We start from the raw sequence: 20,000 nt of genomic DNA, 5'->3' as shown, positions 1-20,000 counted from the left end.
CTCTGGTGGGACATGAATGAGATAAAAATTCCTCAATAAAAAGTTCCCCGATTAAAATTCACATGTGGCCCGTGCTGACCCAGGTGCCAGGTTGGGATGCGAAGCACGGAGTTACAAGTGTAAATATTTATTCATGGGCATGAGATGTCCCAGCCAAATCAGGGCACACAGATACGGTTCTTTATGAGGTTCTTACATCCAGCAAGCACTCAGGTGCAACACAATTTCACTGAGCACTGACTCCCACACTAACACATCTCCAACCACAGTAAAACTTGGCAACAGCGCCCTGTTTCTGCTTGTCTATCGATCCAGGTGTCCTTGAGTCCCTCTGGCTGCAGTGACTGACCTGTGACACCAGATGAGGCTGGCAGTGTCTCAGAGCCTGGAATGCTGTGGTACCTTGGTCATGCCAGGGATAAAGCTGTTCTTTACCCCTCAGGGACCGCTCTAAGCCTCCCAAAAGCAAAGCCCTTCTCTCCAGGGCCGGGCTGTCCTTTTGTTTGTTTTACTTCAGCACGAAGTCTGCAATAAAACTCCACTGCTTCTTTACATCACAGTGTTTAATTAACACATATATAGTATATATATACACAAATTCTGTATACTTGTGTAATAAAAAGGATGCTTGACAGTTAGGGAAGGGATTTTTCACCACATTTACCAAGCCTGCCGCACACCCGGGCCTCCATCAGCGCTGCCGGGCTGCCGCTCCTTCCCGGCAGCATCCAGCCCCGAGCAGCCCCTGCCCGTCACCTCCGCCCGCAGCGGTTCGGGTGCGAGTGTCTTGCCCCTCGTGGGGCTGACGGACTGCGGGCAGTGCGAGAGTGACTCAGCCACTCCAGCAAACTCGGGACTTGCCTGGGCGCTGCAGCTCCTCGGCGGGGATCGCTTCTGCAGCCTGATTTGCTGGGAAGCTGCCAGCCGACTGCCACCTCCTCCTCCTCTCTGCAGGCAGCTCTGCCCTGTTCTCCGCTCGTCGCCTGTGTTTCCAGGGACAAAATGACCCACCGGACTAGAGGGACGCGGGGCTGAATCCCTCCGGCAGGGCACGGAGCGGAGGAGCCGGGGATGCGGCCGGAGGATGCGGCGGGGAAGGTACGGGCAGCCTCGCTGCGGTCGTGCCGGCGGAGGGGCGGCGGGGCGGGCAGGTTCACGGGCAGGATTCAGCCTTGCACCCCGTCCTGGTGGGTGCTGTGACCACCCCGTGCGACCGAGGGACGACCTGACCCCTCAAACTGGGGGGATGGGGGGCGGGGAAGGCAGAGCGTGCCGCGGGAGAGGTTCTGTCCTTGTCCCCGAGCCCTTAAGGACAGGTATTCCAGGTGTTGGAGGACCTGGCTTGGGAGCCCTTCCTGCATGGGCTTATGAGCTGCTTGTGGCCATGCCCCAAGCCCCCACGAGCCTGTCTGCCTTGTGGGGCCACGAACAGGAATTAAGAGTGCATTTGACCTTCTTTCAACTGCTCTTTCTCCAAAAATCAGATCTGCTGGGGGTTGTGCTGATGTGGAAAGCCAGTCCGACAAAATCTGCCTCCCAAGGTCAGTGGGGATGTGTAGATCCTTGAGGGGAGGCTGATAAAATAGCTTTTCCTTGCTGCTCCATGATTTTGCATCAGCACTCCTTGTCCCCACAAGGACTCCCCACCCTTGGCTGAAATGCAGAATTTGGCTTGAAGAAAGCAGACAAAATCCTCCTTAGCACAGACCGCACAGCTTGACCAGAGCATCACCGGAGCCCGGTGCTTCCTCCATTACCTAATCCCAGCTCTCCTGAGAGGACACCATCCCCCTTCGGGCTCCAGAGACACCCAGGAGCATTTCCACCTTTGCTCCAGCAGCTCTCCCATCTCAGCAAAGGGGGCTGTGAGTGTTTGCAGCCCCTACTTGCAGCAAGCCCATGTGCCTCTTGGGGCTCTCAGGGCACCTTTGCAGGGGACAGAGGACCCCTCCACAGAGGAGCACCCGGTCTCTGCAGCCAGCGTGTCCATATTCCCAGATTTTCCATGCAGGGCCATGCTCAGGCTGCTCACATAAGAGACCTAGTTTCTGCTCTCCCTGCTGCCAGAAATATCCCAGCTGCCTGCAGTGGAGAGCAGGTGAGGAGAGGTAGAGGCTGGCAGGCTGCAAGTGGTGGGGCCACTTTGTGGACATTGATGGGCTTCCCTGGGGAAGCGTGGTGCATGCTGAGGCTGGTCACCACACACATGGCCCCTGTGTCAGGATTGTGGTGAGGGGATGGCAGGTTTCCCATGGACCAATCTCCACCCAGGGAACAATGGATGGGGCACCTCAGTGCTCTTGGTTCGTGGGCATCCTTTTTGGTTGAAGCCCAGGTTGCTCGGGGCTGGGAGCAACCTGGTCTAGGGGAAGGTGTCCCTGCCCATGGCAGGGAGGTGGAATGAGATGAACTTTAAGGCCCTTCCCAACCCAGACCGTTCTGGGATTCTCTGATTCTCTTCCACTGCCCTCAGGATGGGGATGTTCAGGAGCTCCCAGCCTAGGAACAGGAGAGAGGAGGCTGAGAAGCACAAGACACAGGAGCCATGTCCGCGCGTGGCCGGTGCGCCAAGGTGCTCCCCTCCGAACTGAACAAGGTGTGCCCCGAGAGAGGAGATGAGCCTGCCACACAGCCCAGGAAGATGAGCGACTTTGAGGTGGTGCCCAACCTGCAGCAGAGCAGTAGCAGCGTCTCGAAGAGCAGGCGGAAGGCTCATTTCCCCACTGGCAGCAATGAAAAGGCAAGTTCAGGAGGTGCTGGAAGAGGGCACGGTTGGGCACACACATGAAATAGTGTTCATGAGTGTCTCACTAACAGGAGCACTAATAACCGATCAGGTTAGTTTTAGGGACAGACAGAAAACCTCCAAACATCTGAGGTACGTGGCCAGCACCCATATCCCCTCTCCTTGGAGTACATCTTTGTCCTTGCAGACAGCAATGGAGCTTTCATCCATCACACCCAAAGAAGCACCTATCACCACGGTGTCTGGCCCCTGGCATAACTTCTGGCTCTTTCCAGAAACCCTGACCCCTTGCTGCTTTTTTTGCTCTGTCAGGAAAATCTCATCTCCTGGATTCCTGAAAACATCCGGAAGAAGGAATGCACCTATTTTGTAGAAAGTTCCCAGACATCAGATTCTGGGTAAGTGAGACAGTCCCTCCTTCCCTACCCTGCCAGAAGAGCAGAAGTGAGGGTTGGTGACAAAGTTACAGCACCAGAAAATCCCACCTTTCTGTCACAGGGATTTAAAACCCCTCTTTTAACTGGTTCTCCACCACGTGGTGAGTCATCACACAGCTGAGATTCTGTGTGCAGAGAAAAACCTTTCCAATGCTTTTGCAGGCAGTCATTTCCATCCTAAGTATTTCTCTCCCAAATCTCTACCAGTGGAGGGGGTTTTTTCCCCCTTAATTTCCCCCCAAACAATGCCTTTGTTTCTGCACAAGTTCTGAGCTGGAGGAGCAGCTGGGTGGGAGATGTGGATGCCTGTGCTTTGCTTTTCGGGTTTCAGCTGTCATCAACCAAGTTGTTGGGGTGTGTTTCAGGAGGATCGTTTGTGAGTGTGGCTATCTCAGGGAACAGCACCTGGACGATGCTGCCAAACCTCCCATCTTCCTGGGGAAGGAATGGGATCCCCGCAGGCACATCCAGGAAATGCCAACGGATGCCTTCGGCGATATCCGCTTCACAGGCCTGGGACAGAAGACAGGGAAGGTGATCTGTTTGTCCCATCTGTGGGTGCGTGGGGAGCCAGTGGTTGGGTCTTGCCATGGCAGATGGCGTGGGAGTATTTCCCTCCTGAGTGAGAGGAGGTTGGGAAAGCGTGGAATTGCCCCAAAGGCAGTTCAAGCAATGGAAGAGTTGAGACAGGACCCCTTCTCTCAGCCTTAGACCCTTTCTGAAACCACAGGACTCATGATTCAAGGAGTGGCTGTTGCCTGTCCTCATCCTTAGCTTTGTCTGGGGAACGTTTGTTCGAAGGGAAGAGAATGGGAATAGGGTCATGGACAAAGACCTGGACCAGCAGCAGCAGCATGACTCTGCTCTGGAGTGGTGTTGGGAAGCCTCTGGTTCTTTGGTGGGACAGGAGGAATTGTGGTGGGGGTGTCCTGTTACCCTGACCCCGTTGTTCATGCCCAAAACGTGTGCACATCCCTTTTTTCGCAGTATGTGCGTGTCTCCTCGGATACCCCTCCACGGGTCATCTACCACCTCATGACACAGCACTGGGGCCTCGACGCACCCAACCTGCTCATCTCAGTCACCGGGGGAGCCAAAAACTTCATCATGAAGCCAAGGCTGAAGAACATCTTCCGGCAAGGGCTAGTCAAGGTGGCCCAGACCACAGGTAAGAGATCATAGGATAATAAAATCACAGAATCACGGAATAGTTTGGGTTGAAAGGGACTTTTAAAGGTCATCTGGATGCAGAGGGTCTCCCTGCGATTGTACCTGGCCATGCCAGGTTCAGTAAGTTGGGCTGTGCTGGTGATGCTGAGCTGTTTCAGGAGACCTGTAGGTCCCTTACCTGGACCACAATCACCAGGGATGGGCTGCTCCTGCTCAGTCTCTGCCAAGAGGCTCAAAAGGAGCTGGACTCAGAGATGTGCTGAAGAAGGCATTGCATGTGCTGCTAGGGCAGGGAGGAGACATCTTCTGGGGGATGGAGCATCCCCAAGGACACACAGCCATATGGGGGAGGCTGGGAGATCGCTGTGGGCAGAGCCTCTCCCTTCCCATGCCCCTCTGTGACCCCCAGGAGCCTGGATCATCACGGGGGGGTCCCACACTGGTGTGATGAAACAGGTGGGAGAGGCAGTGCGAGACTTCATCCTGAGCTGCAGCCACAAGGAGGGCGACATCGTCACCATCGGCATTGCCACCTGGGGGACCGTGTACAACCGGGACAGCCTCGTCTGCCCCATGGTGAGCCACGCAAGGCTGGAGAGGGGATTGCTTTGCCTGTGCCTGGGCTGTCAGGGACGTCCTGCCAGGGACTGTGGTGGGAACAGGTGCTTCTAGATGTCACTGGGGCTGGCAGCCCTGGAAAACCCAACTCCAGAATGGTTTGGGTTGGAAGGAACCTTAAGGCTCACCTTGTTCCACCCCCTGTCATGGGCAGGGAACCTTTCATTAGACCAGGCTGCTCCAAGCTCCTTCCAGCCTGGCCTTGAACTCTTCCAGGGATGGTCCCAGGCTGGTATTTGCTGAGAAGCCCCTCCACCCTACCCAGTGTCTTCAGTAGGTTCTGTGCTCCTGGGAGGACTCTGGTGGGTGTGAGGGCCAGTGGAGCACGGGTCAAGGCTGATGTGAGCAGTGCAGGGGCACAGGGACTGTTTGGCCCCACATGCTGACCCATTCCTGTCCCCACGTGCTGTTGGCTGTCTGGTGCTCCTCTGCCAGGCTTCTCCCAGAGTGTCTCCTCCTGCACCTTACAGGGGGGCTTTCCTGCTGAATATGTGCTGGATGAGGAGAACCAAGGCAGCCTGTCATGCCTGGACAGCAACCATTCCCACTTCATCCTGGTGGATGATGGCACCCACGGGAGGTATGGGGTGGAAATCCCCCTGAGGACCAGGCTGGAGAAGTTCATTTCAGAGCAGACCAAGGTGAAAGGAGGTAATGGCAATGCACAGCCCAGCCTGAGGCAGGGATGGCCCCTCCCCCTGGAATGGTGTCCTTCCTGGGCTCCAGCAAGAGGCTGTGGCTTCCCCAGAGGATCCAGGCACAGGGTCTGAGAGGATTGCCATGATAAATGTGGAACCTGGTTCCTCAGCGACACAGATCAAAGAACCTTCCTCTGCCAGACTTATGGGATCACTAAAGGAGTCCCCAAACCTCGTGATGCTGAGCTGATCAGGGAGAGTAATTTCTCCCAAAGGGTCCCAAAGGAGCTTCCAGGCATCATCTTCTCACTGTGCAAAGGATATCCTGTTATAACACATGCACACGTGTGCTCACAGAACCCCAGAATCCCCTGAGCTGGAAGAGACCCATAAGGATCCCCAAGTCCAACTCCTGTCCCTGCACAAAACACCCCCAAAAATCCCACCACGTCTCTGACCTGCCCTGCCAGACAATCCCTGGGCATGGTTTTCCTCCCCTCTCCTGAAGCCTGACACTTCAGGGACAGTGCTCCCACCTTGCCTTTCGCACTCCACCACTCAGAGGAGACCGTGTGGGGGGGATCAGCCCTATGAGAAGGTGACCCTGGATTTTGCTTCCCTGCAGGCGTGGCTATCAAGATCCCCATCGTGTGTGTGGTGCTGGAAGGAGGCCCTGGGACTCTTGATGTAAGGAACCGCTTGTGGCAAGCTGAGGAGGGGGTGGAGGAGGGACAGCTCCTTCCCAGGGTGCTGCTCTCAGTGGTGCCACACTGACAGGAGTGCTGGGAGCAGCGCTGGTGACCCAAGCTCAGAGAGGGTCTGCTGGTGTGTCTGGGTGGGATCAGGACCAACCTCCCTGCTCTGTTGCAGACCATCTACAACGCCATCACCAACGGGACCCCCTGTGTGATTGTGGAAGGGTCCGGCCGTGTGGCCGATGTCATCGCCCAGGTGGCCAATCTGCCCGTGGCCAAGATAACCATCGCCTTGATCCAGAAGAAACTGAGCATCCTCTTCCACGACACCTATGAGCTCTTCACCGAGAGCAAACTGGTGGAGTGGACCAAGAAGGTGAGTCCCTTGCAGGCTCCTCCGAGCTTTGGGACACCAAAGGGGTCCCAGGGGTCCTGGCCCATGAGCAGCAAGGGTCCCAGCAGGACGTTTAAGGCTCATCTGCCCCCAGCCATCCTCATCATTGTCCTGGTGGGCACCCCAAGGGCTCAAGCTCTGCTCCTCCACTGCCTGCTGCCTTTGGGCACAGAGGGAGTGTTTGTGACCAACCCTCTCCATGAAGAGGACACAGCACAGGGTTTCTGCAGGCGACGGAGGAATTGCCCTGCACAGTGCAGGGGCCTGTGGGAAGCAGCAGGGAGGAGCTGCTGCTGCTCATTGCTTGCCCACGGCTCTCCTTGTAGATCCAAGACATAGTGCGGAGCCGGCAGCTCCTGACCATCTTCAGAGAGGGCAAATACGGCCAGCAGGACGTGGATGTGGCCATCCTCCAGGCCCTCTTCAAAGGTGAGGCAGGGGAGCCTTCCGGTGAGGATGGGACAAGGTGAACAGGATGGGGGTCAAGTCACCTCCTACTGCTACTGGACTTATGGGGTGACCAAAGAACTGCCCAAAGCTTGTTACTGGGGAGAGATGATTATCCAAAGGGCCACACCTCCAAGGAGGCTTCCATGTGGTGTCTTCTCACCGGATGATCCTCTGTTCTGACCCATGCCCTTTGCATGCAGCATCCCGAAACCAGGACCACTTTGGTCGTGAGAACTGGGACCACCAGCTGAAGTTGGCTGTGGCCTGGAACAGGGTGGACATTGCCCGAAGCGAGATCTTCACCGATGACCATGACTGGAAGGTAAGGCCGTACCTGTGCTGCTTGTCTGGTCAGGCTTACAGCTTGTCAGGCCTGTGGATATGGAGGGCACTTCTCACCTTGGCCATGACTGGGGAGAATTTTAAAGGGATTTCTCTTGGACCCTGAACTCCCAGTGCATTAACTGGGGCTGTTCTTCAAAAATGCTCTCAAACCCCCAAAGCAGAGCTAAACACACACAAAGACAATTGGTATTTGGTTCAAACCCAGTGTTTTTAGCTAAACACACACAAACACAATTGGTATTTTGTTCAAAACCAGTGTTTTTAAAGACCCATGTAGAACTTAAAATACCTCTTGACAGCTCTGCCCTGTGGTCACTGCTCAAATAGCAATTTGTCTCTAAAATCTCACCCAGCCTGGCGCTTCCCTGTTCACACCTTACTACAGAGTGGGGCAGGGGCCAGCTCTGCCATCCCATGCCTGATCCTGCTGTTGGGAAGTCGAGGCTGAGCAAGGTTGTCTGTCCTTTCTGTTGGGGCTGTGGGACTTGGAAGGGATTTTCCTGTTTCAGTCAACAGTTTGGGTTCCCCCAGCCCACATACCTTTGATAGGACTGGGAATGGCTGGTGGGAACCAGGAACCCAAAAGTGAAGCATTTGAGGATATGTGCCCCATCCCTGGAGAAGTTGAAGGTCAGGCTGGCAACCTGCACACCTGCAAGGTGTCCCTGCCCCTGGCCATGGATTGGAATGAGATGAGCTTCCAACCCAAACCATCCTGTGATTTTGTGATATTCATAAACTTGGGCTACTCTACCCATCCCTCTGCCCAGCAGCCAAGGGGGCAGAGGGCTCCACTGCCAGAGAAGAGTGCCCTCTTCTAACTCCCTGGGAATGTCCCACGAGTCTTAATGCATCCCAGATGCTCTTCCACATCCAGGGACTCCTCGTGTGCTCAGGGATAAAATCCTCCCCCCAAGTGAGGAGCAGGGTAGGGTCCTGCTCTGAGACCACAGAGCCCCTCACCTCTGCCTCCGGCCTGCCAGCCCTCAGATCTCCACCCCGTGATGGCAGCTGCCCTGATTTCCAACAAGCCAGAGTTTGTGAAGCTGTTCCTGGAGCAGGGAGTGCGTCTCAAGGAGTTTGTCACCTGGGACACCCTGGTTTACCTCTACGACAACCTGGCCCCGTCCTGCCTGTTCCACAGCAAGCTGCAGAAGGTGCTGCTGGAGGAGAGAGAGCACACAGCCGGCTCCAAAATGCCAAGGCTCCAGATGCACCACGTCTCCCAGGTGCTGCGGGAGCTGCTGGGCTGCTCCACACAGCCGCTGTACCCCAAGCCCAAGCACACGGAGCGGCCCCGGCTCTCCATCCCCGTGCCGCACATCAAGCTGAACGTACGCATCTCCAGGTTACCTGGCGGCAGGGGCGCGGCAGGGAGGGGACACTGGCTCAGGGAGCAGTCCTGGGGGTTGCAGCTGGGTCTCTGTCCTCTCGTCTGCTCAATAATCCTGTTTAAAGTGCCTTAAAGCCCCGCCCAAGTCATCTGCCCTGCATTCCAGGTGCAATACCCACCTTCCTACAGCTGTAGCACTGTGTGGTTGTGTGATGCTGGTGCGCGGGACCCAGTGGGGTGGGTGCACAGCTCCACATGATCCCAGCCCTAGAAAAAGTGGAATTACCAGGATGAGTCCAGTCTTGGCCACCCCTCTATCTGGGCAAAGTCCTTTCCATGGGTGGTGGAGGCAGCACCCAGGGTTTGAGTGGCTCTGTGCTGAGGGAGCAGGTCTGAGCACTGCACACCTTGCAGGTGCAGGGGTCAAGTCTCCGGTCCCTCTGCAAGCGCTCTGCTGGCCGAGTCACCTTCACCATGGACCCCGTCCGGGACCTGCTCATCTGGGCCGTGGTCCAGAACCGCAAGGAGCTGGCAGAAATCATCTGGGCCCAGGTATCACAGCTCAGAGCTCCTGTCATGGCTGAGGGGCTCATATGAAGCCACACCTCCCAGCCCCGAGGGGAACAGTGGAAACTGCTGGGATTTGGGATAGTGAGAGAGCTGCCCTGAGCCTGACCTCAGCCAAACAGGAGCCAGCCTGAGGGCACTTGGTGCCCATCCCCTGCCACACCATGAGGCCAGATCCCCCCCTCCCTTCCCAGCCAAAAGGTAGAGGGGATGTGTTGGGCCAGAAGTGGGCTAGTCAGGCTGAGAGAGCACACAGGGACACGGCAGCTGAGGTGGAGAAGGCTTCCACCCATGAACAGCATTCCGGGACAAGAGACAGTGTAGCTGGTGGCACAGTGAACATGCCAAGGAGTCACTCTGTCCCATCAGCCAAGGCATCCCACAAATTCCCCGTGGCAGTGGGTTATCCAGAGGCGAGCTTGGCTTAGCCCTTGTCATGGCAAGCTGTCCATCCTGAGCACCCATCTGCTTGGGACACCCTCCTTCCCTCCTGTGGGAGCTGGGGAGGGCTTGTCAGGACTTCTGGGACTTGACAGACAGAGTGTCCATGCTTTCCTTATCCTCTTCTGCGCCAGAGCCAGGACTGCATGGCAGCTGCGCTGGCCTGCAGCAAAATCCTGAAGGAGCTGGCCAAGGAGGAGGAGGACACGGACACCACCGATGACATGCTGGCCCTGGCTGAGGAGTACGAGCACAAGGCAATTGGTGAGTGGGAGGGCACCAGCACCCCAGAGCTGCTCCTGCACCCCAGAGCTGCTCCTGCACCCCATAGGGCTGGTGAGCTTTACCCAGGAGATGGCTGGGGGGTGATAAATGAGGGTCCCATCCTCACAGTCAGGGCCATGATGCTCCAAAGGCTGTGCCTGCATGGTGGTGGGAGTGCAGCGAGTACCACTGTGTGGTGCAATGTCCCGATCCTGCTCGAAGGGTGACTCTGTGGGTGCTTGGCCCCAGAGCTCAGCCTCATCTTCCTGGTACCGGCCCCTCCAGGCGTGTTCACAGACTGCTACCGCAAGGATGAAGAGAGAGCCCAGAAGCTTCTCACCCGTGTCTCTGAAGCCTGGGGGAAGACAACCTGTCTGCAGCTGGCGTTGGAGGCCAAGAACATGAATTTTGTGTCCCATGGGGGTGTCCAGGTGGGCTCCCAGCAGCGGCCCTTGGAGGGAATGTGCGCAAGTGCCCCCAAGATCCAGAGTTCCTCGTGGGCAGCAGTGGGACTCTGCCCTGCAGCCTCTGTAACCAGCACTCCTCTTGCTCCCTCTTCACAGGCTTTTCTAACCAAGGTCTGGTGGGGGAAGCTGTGTGTGGACAACGGGCTTTGGCGGGTGATTACGTGCATGCTGTTCTTCCCCCTGCTCTACACCAACCTCATCACCTTCAGGTACTCCTGGCAGCAGGGATTTCCTCTGGCTGGGGGAAGCTGCTGCGGCATCCCCTGGGCAGCCGAGCCCACATCCCTCCCTGCTCTCAGCAGGGAGAAGAGGCTGCAGCCCATGGGCTGCCTGACACGTCTCCGAGCCTTCTTCACAGCACCCATCGTCATCTTCCTCATGAACATCCTCTCCTACTTCACCTTCCTCCTGCTCTTCGCATACGTCCTGATGGTTGACTTCCAGCCGATGCCAACCTGGCGGGAATACCTCATCTACTTCTGGCTCTTCTCCCTGGTGTGCGAGGAGACCCGCCAGGTGTGGGCAGGCAGAGCTGAGGCTGGGAGGTGGCAGAGGAGGAGAGACACCCCTCTGGGTGCTCCTGGGAGGTCCCACACAGCTCATGTTCCCATGCTGCTTCTCATGTCACCACCTATTCAGAGAGGTCCCAGCACGTGGGACCACCAGATCCCCCAGCTCTGAGGCCAGGGATTCTCCTTAGCTGCATCTGGCTTGGCCCTGTATATTTGCAGAAGAAAATGCTGTAGGTCTGGTGGGCTTTGCCCAGGACGTGTCTGGTGTCCGTTTTGGGAACGTCAGGAGATGGAGGGAGCACTTCCTTTGGGTGAATTCCCAGCAGGATTTCCAGGCTTTGCTTGACATTTGAGATTTTTCAGCTTTTGCTTCAACATCTCAGTGCCTTTCTCCTCCAGCCTGAAGAACCCCAATGTCCCAGGTGTCCCCATGCTCCTTCCCAGGTGTCCCCATGCTCCTCCCATGCCCGTAAAGAAAACCTCATAAGTTCAGGTTACCTTTGGGTCAGCGAGAGTGTCCAGAGATGGCCAGATGATCTGTGTGGTCTCTCTCCTCTCTGAGGCACACGAGTATCTTACACCCAGCCCTTCCTCTCTTCCCGACAGCTGTTGTATGACCCAGATGGACTCGGGGTAGTGAAAATGGCTTCCCTGTACATCAAGGACTTCTGGAATAAGCTGGACATCTGCGCCATTCTGGTCTTTATCGCAGGGCTGACTTGCAGGTGAGCTGCAGAGCTCAGTAGTATTTTCATAGAATCCCGGAATCGCAGAATGGGTTGGGTTGGAAGGGACCTTAAAGCTCACCCAGTCCCACCCCCTGCCAGGGACACCTTCCACTATCCCAGGTTGCTCCAAGCCCCGTCCAGCCTGGCCTTGGACACTGCCAGGGATGGGGCAGCCACAGCTTCTCTGGGCACCCTGTGCCAGGGCCTCCCCACCCTCACAGTGATTCCAACCCAAATGATCCTATATGGTTCTATAGTGGCACTGAGGTGTTGCCTTTCCTCTCTTCCGTGTCCAGGCTGATCCCATCAACATTATATCCTGGGCGCATCATACTGTCCCTGGCTTTTATCATTTTCTGCCTGCGCCTGATGCACATTTTCACAGTCAGTAAAACACTGGGGCCCAAGATCATCATTGTGAAGCGCATGGTGAGAGCTCCCCTCTGTCATGCCAGGGTGATGCTGGACCATCCTGCTAGAGCAGCTGGATATGCCACCCATGTTATCCCATCCTGGAGAGGGGCTTGCTCCAGCACACAGCTATCCTTCCCCTCTGTCTTTGCAGATGAAGGATGTCTTCTTCTTTCTCTTCCTGCTGGCAGTGTGGGTGGTGTCCTTTGGGGTGGCCAAGCAGGCTATCCTGATCCACAACGAGGAACGCGTGGAGTGGCTTTTCCGTGGCGTGGTCTATCACTCCTACCTGACCATCTTTGGGCAGATTCCCTCCTACATCGATGGTAAGGGACTCTGGCCTGTGACAGAGCATGGCACGAGCAGGGTGGCTGTGACAAAGCTGATGTACCGAACTTAATGCCCTGTTGGCCCATGGAAGTCCCACACAGCGAACAGAGCACCTGGGATGACGCAGATGGAGGTCAAATCCCTGCCTGGTGCTAAGCTCCCTGGATGCTGGCTACTTTCTGAGAGCAGAATGTGCTCCCCAAGACACTTGAGGTTTGGCCACCACAGAGTCACGCTGTGCTCTCCCACAGGGGTCAACTTCAACATCGACCAGTGCAGCCCCAATGGGACTGACCCCTACAAGCCCAAGTGTCCAGAGACAAATGCGGACAACAAGAAACCCATCTTCCCAGAATGGCTGACGGTCATCTTGCTGTGCCTGTACCTGCTCTTCACCAACATCCTCCTCCTCAACCTCCTCATCGCCATGTTCAAGTGAGTCTGGGGGGCTCTAGATGTGGTGGAAGTAGTGGGATCCCACTTGGGAGTTATGGATGTGGTGGAGGTCATGGCAGGTCAGGGCTGATCAGGGAGGTGGGTGGAACTGGGACACCATTCAGACACGATGTGCCCCCTCATCCCCACGGCATGCCTGACACCTGGGCTCTGCCCCAGCTACACCTTCCAGCAGGTGCAGGAGCACACGGACCAGATCTGGAAGTTCCAGCGGCACGACCTGATCGAGGAGTACCACGGCCGCCCACCCGCGCCCCCACCCCTCATCCTGCTCAACCACCTGCAGCTCCTGGTCCGGCGGGGCTTGCTCCGCCGGCCGGCCACGCACCACAAGCTCAGTGAGGACCAGCATCCCCCTCCTTCCCTTTGCCCCCGCCTCAGGGCATGGTGCCATGTGCCGAGGCACAAGGCTGGGCATACGGGCTGTGGTCCTGGGGTTTGGGATGCCCAGAGATGTGACAGCACTGCCATCCCCTTCCTTCGGCAGAGGAGAAGCTGGAGAAGAACGAAGAAGCTGCCCTTCTCTCGTGGGAGATGTACCTGAAGGAGAACTACCTGCAGCACCAGCAGTGCCAGGAGAAGCAGAACACGGAGCAGATGATCCGGGACATTGCACAGAGGTACTGATGCTCCTGAGAAAGGATGTTCTTTCTGTCCTTCCATGTCCTGGGCAGGGAAGAGTTGGGATCAGTGGCTGTCGAGGGTGTTCGAACCAGCCCTGTCCCTCCAGGGTTGATGTACTGGCAGAGCTGCTGGACTTGGACCGGGTGAAGAGGACAGGGGTAGTGGAGCAAAGACTGGGCTCTCTGGAGGACCAGGTGAGGCAAAACGAAGGCAACTACCCAAGAAAGGTGAAATTTTTCCAGGGCCTGAGTCAATCGAACCAGAGCACAAAATCTCTCTGAATCAATACCCTCTGAGAGAGTTCGAGTTTCATTGCCGTCAGCATCTGAGGGGAAAAGGTTTATAGGAATACTTCTGTTTGACCCCAAAGTAAACAAGATGCAGATGGGATGTGGTGGGATGGGCCACTGCCTCCACTAGCCACCCAAACAGTTAGAGCTGACCCAGCTCTTCTCCTTGGCCTGAGAGGACCCTCCAGACCTCCTGGGGACACAGACTCTCTGTCCCCTCCCTTTGGAGCTGCACGAGCAGTGGGATGCCCAGGGAGCCGGCCCAGCCCTGCCATATCCTGTTTCCATTTCCCTTTCCACCTGCTTTGTAAAAATATTTCCCTGGAGAAGGTTTTCCAAGGCAAAAATCAGGACCCAGCCAGGACCACTGCTGCCCGCAGGGTGCAGCAGGCAGTGCCAAGGGCAGCATTCCCTGCCCGCTGACAGGGCTGAATTCCATGGTATTCGGGGGGCAGTGGGGCCGGGGTGACCCTCTCCTGTGCCCTGCAGGTGCAGCAGAGTGCCCAGGCCCTGAGGTGGATGATGCAGGCGCTGAGGGGTAATGGCTTCAGCTCAGGCGAGGATGTGCCGCCCGTGGGTAAGCGGGGCCCGACTCCTCCCCAGCAGCACCGGGGAAGCCTTGGGCCCTGGACAGGGGCTGAGCAGCCCCTCACACCCCTCTGTCAAGCAGTGAGGCAGAGGTTCCTTTGGTTCTGGGAGGTTTGATGTCTCCATGAGGTCATCCAGCCCCTTCTGAGTGCATTCTCACCCTCCCTGGGGTTTCTTCCAGGGCCTGCCAGAAGGGGAGCCAAGGTCCACGTCCCCAGGGGACATCAGCATCCCCATGGAGACACCCAGCCAGCCCCCTCAGCAGAGCCCCGGTCCACAGTGCTGGACTTGGTGCCCTGCTTTATGGCACCCTGCTGTCTGTGTCTGCCTCACAGGCTCCTCCAAAGCCTTGGACACCAAGGAGATTGACCTGGCAGGGAGACCCGAGGAGAGCCAGCCCCCGTACCACGTGCTTGCCCGAAACCTCCTGTACCCTGGGTCTCACACTCTCCGCTTCCCTGTGCCAGATGAGAAGGTGCCCTGGGAGGTAGGAGCTGTGACACTGGGCAGTGGGGCTGGGAGGAGGAGGCTTGAGGCATATCCTGACAGTGGTGGGAAGAGGAACCCATCATCCCATTTGAGAACTTTTGTTCTTCCCAGCCCTGGAACCTTTGGCTTCCTGGAGTCACTGCTTGAGGCTCCCCCAGAGAAAATGGCATCATTCCTGCTAGGATCTGCAGTGCTAGGAATGCCTGGGGATGCTTGGTTGGACACAGAGGGTATAACCACCCACCTCTGCATTTCCTGAAGCACAGCTGCCTCAGGGTCAGGGTCCAGGGCAGGATCTGGCACTGCCTTCCACGGGGGTGTGAGCCCTCCAGCCAAGGCCCTGAGCTCAGCCCCCAGAAGAGCCTGGAGCATCACTTGGGGAGTGATGCCACAAATTGGGCAGAGGAAGAGACTGGGGCATAAGGTGTTCCCGGGGTCCCAGAACCTCTCTGCTGTGAGAGCAGGGGCACAAGCTGGGGGCTCACACAGCCATGTGTTGTGCAGGTGGATTTCCCACTCTACGACCCCCCTGCCTACTCGGCCGACCACAAGGACATGGCTGTGCAGGACCCCTTCAGCCTGTGAGTCTCCCCCCACGGCTCCGCAGCCCTCCACCCCTTCCCTGGGTGGCACAGCCAGCCCTCCCTGCCGGGCTGCCTCCCACCCTCCAGCTCCTTGGAGTCTCTCCTGAAGATCAACTACAACACCATGGACGGGCTGATCGACCGGCAGAGCTTCCACGGGCTCTACGCCGTGCAGGACGGGCTGCCACTGTGAGTGCCACCGCCACGGGCTCGCTGGGAGCCAGGGGGGAGGCAAAGCACTGGGACACGGAGAGGCCAGGGGTGCCTGGGCACATCCATCCTGTTCCCACTTTCCAACGGCTAATGGTGGGGCAGGGATAATTGCGTGCATTGTCCTTAGGGCTGACCCCAAAGGAAACACCCCAAAAGACATGGGGTGCAGCGGCAGGGAAGTGTTATAGGGGTGCACAGAGGGAGTCTGGCGCTGCCCCAGCCCCCTCACTCTCACTCTGGCAGGAACCCCATGGGCAGGACGGGGCTGCGAGGCCGTGGGAAGCTGCACTGCTTTGGGCCCAACCATGCCCTGCACCCTGTTGTGACCCGGTGAGTGTGTCCTGCTCCAGCACGGGGCTGAGGACGCGGCGTGGAAAAGGGGGCATGGGGTCACCTCAGAGACCTGGCCAAACCCCGCACAGCCAGTGTGACCACTGCTGGGCAGAGGGGAGCCAAGTCCAGCTGCAGCATGGCAGGGGCCTCTCTCACAGCTGGAGGAGGAATTTGGATGGGTCCATTATAAGGAAGAGCCTGAAGAAGATGCTGGAAGTCCTGGTGGCCCAATATCCGTTGTCAGATGTCTGGGCTCTGCCTGGGGTAAGAGCTGGTGGAAGCCAGGGCTGGTGCAGAGGGAGCTGAGGAGATGGGAGAGAGAGAGAGAGGGAGGGAGGGAGGGAGCAAGGAAGAAAGTCCCACAGAAAGGGGGAACCACAGGCATGTGGCAGCCGTGGCTGAGGAGGTACCTCTGCCCCTCCTGCAGAGCCTCTGCATGCCAGGGGTGCTCCCTGCACACACTCCCCCACCCTGACCTGCTGTCTCCTGCCTCTCCCTGCTCCCCCTCCGCGGCTTCAATCCTCACATGTCCTTCATGTGAGCCTGTTAAGTCAGTGGCAAAACATCCTTTGGCAGACATTGGATCAGGCAAACTCAGACATCCGCTTGGGCAGAGCTGAGGACTTTGGGCAGGAGAGGGAGGATGGGAGGCACCAGCAGACCTCGTGGTATCTTCTGCAGTGGTGGCAGGCCACTGCCTGATGGCCAAGCTGGTGGCAGGGAGGGAGGCTGGGCTGTGCTGATGGCAGGCCCCATAGCTGACATCTGCTTTGGCACAGGGGTCACTGGAGCCAGGTGAGACACTGCCACTGAAGCTCAAGTGGATCCTGCGCCGGGAGTTCTGGCCCCAGTTCCAGAACCTGCTGAAACAAGGCACTGAGGTGGGTGGCACACAGGTGTCTCTGTGGTATCGGGCCACAGGAAGGTTCAGGGCTACAGGGGCATGTGGGCATCACCCCAGCACAGGGACACACAGGTGTCATGGTGGTACAGGCACATGGGGACATCACCACAGCACGGGGACATGTGGACATCGTGGTGTGACCCAGGGTACAGGAGCAGGGTGCGTCACCTCTTGGCAGCAGCTCCCACCAGAGAGGAAGGGCTAGGGGAGGTGAAGACATGCCATAATGCACGTGTGGGGGTCAGGGAGCAGCCCAGAGACCCCAGGGGAAGGCTGCCCACACCAGTGTCTGTGCCTGCCGCAGTGACTCCCCATGGCTCCAGCTGTAGTGGGAACAGGGCAGAAGGAAGAACTCCAGCAGGGCAGAAGAGCTGCAGGACAATGCCCCACCCACCCCCAGGGCCCCCAGGGTGCCTTCAGAGAGGTGATGAGGGCTCTGCTTGTGTGGCATCTCCATGCACAGGTACACAAGGGGTACCTCGACGACCCACGCAACACAGATAACGCCTGGGTGGAGACGGTCGCCATCAGCGTGCACTTCGACACCCAGAACGACGTGGAGATGAAGCGGCTGAATTCGGTACAGGGCTGTCACCCCTGAGGGCTCCCTGACCTGGCCCACAGCGGGCCTGGGGTGCAGGAGCCAGATCTCCAGACCCAGATCTCCACAGGACTGGGATTCTCTGGCTGCATGCAGTGGGGGAAGAACATGGGGATGAACGTGGGGTGGCACCTCAGTGTGTGCCCTGAAAAGAAAGGGCAGGAGGCTGGGGACTAGAGGGGCTGTTGAGCGTGGCTGGCATGGCCCCTTGCTGGCAGCACATGCCTGACATCTGTCCCCTTCCAGTTCCTCCAGGGCTGCGACCCAGAGCTGTGCATCCGCTGGCAGGTGCTGGACAAGAGGATCCCCCTGCACGCCAACCACAAGGAGCTCCTGCACAAGGTCTCAACCCTCCTCGGTGCCTACTACTGAGGCCTCATGCACAGGCCAGGGCTCCTGCTGCCCCAGACCAGGGTCTGGCTGGGACCTGCAGCTCCACCCCAGCTCACCTGTGAGAACATGCGAGCTGCTGGAGTTGAGGTACTCTGGGTGCCTCTGTGAATGTATGCTGCAGGTGGCTGGGAGGAAAAGTGCCCCCTCCCTGGGGGCAGGGGCTGCCTGGGCAGTGCATCCCAGTCACCTGAGCCACCAAGCTCAGCCCCAGCTTGTGTCTTGGTGCTTCCACATCAGCCCACAGCACTGGCCTGGAGCTTGGGCCACACAGAGCCACAGGGCTTTTGCTGTGAGATGGTCCTTCTGTCCCCTCCAACCTGCTCTTGGCTTTGGGATGGGCACTGAGGGCTCACCCATCCCAGCTATCCCTCTGCCAGAATATCCATCACTGCTCCCTGCTCCTTCTCTGAGCCCTGGCAGCCCCACTGCCACAGATCCCAAAGCATTGCTCTGGACAAGGCTTGGAGTCACTCCTGTGGTTGCTGTACCCATATCTCTGGTTGCCTCAGACCCAACAACATGGTCCTGAGCTGTGATCCAGCACTTCTGAAAGTGTGGGCAGCTCTTGGCTCATATACCTATGGTTTCATAGCTCTGCACAGGCCCACCTGCCATGCCCCAAACTGATACGTGATCCTGCGTGTGTATGCTGAGCACTGGCTTGTAGCTAAACTTCCTTCCTCCCTCTGAGCCAAGGCCCCAGCTAAACGTCACCTGCCTGTCCCCATCTCCTCGTGCACATGGATGGAAAGGGGCAGCTTGCTGGGACACGGGTGATCCATGCCCTGTGGTTCCTTGGGCAGGCAGGGACAGGAGAGGGGACATCAGTGTGTCGATCCCTGCTTTAAAGGGTCTTTCATTCACATTTTCTGTTGCCTGCCATGGGGGGAACAAGGCCCAGTGGACACATTTTTTGATCATCCAGAAGAGCCTCACGGTGGCATGTTATGCCTGGGACTGCTCAGGAAGGGATTTCAGGTCCCCCACCTTCTCCCAGTGGATCAGACACTGGCAGCCAAGGCTGCTCATCCCACACTGGTGGCCACCACAGCACAACTGCAGTTTCACCAGTGACGCATTGGGGTTTGGCAAGGGGAGGAGGCTCAGTCTGGCAATGTATTCAACCCAGCTCAATAAACCATGTATTAAACAACTGCAGGCTGGTGGTGTCTTATGGCTGTTGAACCAGGGGCTGTTCCTGGAGGCCATGCAGGCTGTTTGTGGAGGCCACGCTTGGAGCTCACTTCCAGGATAAGCCCAATTCCCACCCCAATCTTGTTGTACAAACTCACTTTGCCTGTAGACTGACCCCCAGTGATGGATGAATCACAGAATGGTTCGGGTTGGAAGGGACTTTAATGATCATTTCATTCCAAGCCCCCTGCCTTGGGCAGGAACACCCTGCAGCAGACCAGGGTGATGGAGACGACTTGATCCGTTTAGAGCTGGTATGGGAGCTGTGCTCCAAAGTGATGGCACAGCACCTTCTCCCATTGCTCCTGGACTGTTCCATGCCTGCTCCTGGCCTCCTGTCACCGAGGGAGACAGGAGACCATCTGCTGAGAGCCCACGTGCCCCGGGGAGGTGCAGGCCGGGGCACGGCCGGGGAGGGAAGATCGTGCGGTACAGCAGCTGATGAAGCTTCCAGACGCGCAGCCCGGACCGCAGCCTCCGAAAAATAGCTGAACTCTCATTAGCAGCACTTAATTTCAGCACATCGGGGCTCCACGCGGCCACTCTCCCGCAGCCCCGAGGGGGTGCTGCCTGGCTGTCCCACCACCCTGGTCCCCTCATCCCCCCGCCCCCGCACCACCCCCGCACCGCCCCCGCACCGCCCGGTGCCGCCGCGGCGGGACCGCCCGGCCCGGCAACAGGTGGGGCCAGCGCGATCGCGGCCGGACCGCATCACACAGCACCGCACAGCACCCGCACAGCACCGCACAGCACCGCACCCGCACAGCACCGCACCGCACAGCACC

At 57.9% G+C, this 20,000-nt stretch overlaps 1 protein-coding gene across 6 annotated transcripts; it reads left to right on the top strand.

The window, feature by feature from the left end:
* Window positions 1-844: 844 nt before the first annotated feature.
* Window positions 845-19,175, top strand: TRPM2 (transient receptor potential cation channel subfamily M member 2). Of its 6 annotated transcripts, none has more exons than XM_042024629.1 (33): window positions 845-1,098; window positions 2,474-2,740; window positions 3,059-3,144; window positions 3,549-3,717; window positions 4,171-4,351; window positions 4,763-4,929; window positions 5,442-5,622; window positions 6,235-6,296; window positions 6,480-6,680; window positions 7,025-7,127; window positions 7,349-7,470; window positions 8,477-8,827; window positions 9,241-9,378; window positions 9,969-10,098; window positions 10,384-10,529; window positions 10,662-10,774; window positions 10,868-11,081; window positions 11,684-11,802; window positions 12,102-12,234; window positions 12,371-12,542; window positions 12,798-12,981; window positions 13,162-13,340; window positions 13,490-13,622; window positions 13,733-13,820; window positions 14,406-14,493; window positions 14,840-14,991; window positions 15,498-15,574; window positions 15,665-15,766; window positions 16,034-16,120; window positions 16,213-16,387; window positions 16,903-17,004; window positions 17,491-17,607; window positions 17,875-19,175. In XM_042024629.1, the coding sequence occupies exons 2-33, from the start codon at window positions 2,546-2,548 to the stop codon at window positions 17,998-18,000; spliced, it is 4,593 nt and encodes a 1,530-aa protein (XP_041880563.1). In that variant the 5' UTR covers window positions 845-1,098; window positions 2,474-2,545; the 3' UTR covers window positions 18,001-19,175. The 6 variants fall into 6 exon arrangements, with proteins under 6 accessions (XP_041880563.1, XP_041880562.1, XP_041880565.1 ...); XM_042024628.1 differs by having other exon boundaries at window positions 10,865-11,081; XM_042024631.1 differs by having other exon boundaries at window positions 846-1,098; window positions 16,282-16,387.
* Window positions 19,176-20,000: the final 825 nt, after the last annotated feature.

Source organism: Corvus kubaryi, unplaced genomic scaffold (genome assembly GCF_017639235.1).
Source record: "Corvus kubaryi isolate FWS band 111438036 unplaced genomic scaffold, C.kubaryi_AGA036_p1.0 37264, whole genome shotgun sequence".
Taxonomy (NCBI): Eukaryota; Metazoa; Chordata; class Aves; order Passeriformes; family Corvidae; genus Corvus; species Corvus kubaryi.
Note: the sequence above shows the minus strand (reverse complement) of the source record. Positions and strands in the feature narration are given on the sequence as shown.

Bases quoted from the DNA above. Each gene is read 5' to 3' on its own strand.
- TRPM2 (XM_042024628.1), top strand. From the start codon at position 2,546: ATGTCCGCGCGTGGCCGGTGCGCCAAGGTGCTCCCCTCCGAACTGAAC. The intron at 10,775-10,864 runs GTACTCCTGGCA...CCCTGCTCTCAG, and splicing joins ACCAACCTCATCACCTTCAG to CAGGGAGAAGAGGCTGCAGC. The intron at 11,082-11,683 runs GTGTGGGCAGGC...TCTTCCCGACAG, and splicing joins TGTGCGAGGAGACCCGCCAG to CTGTTGTATGACCCAGATGG.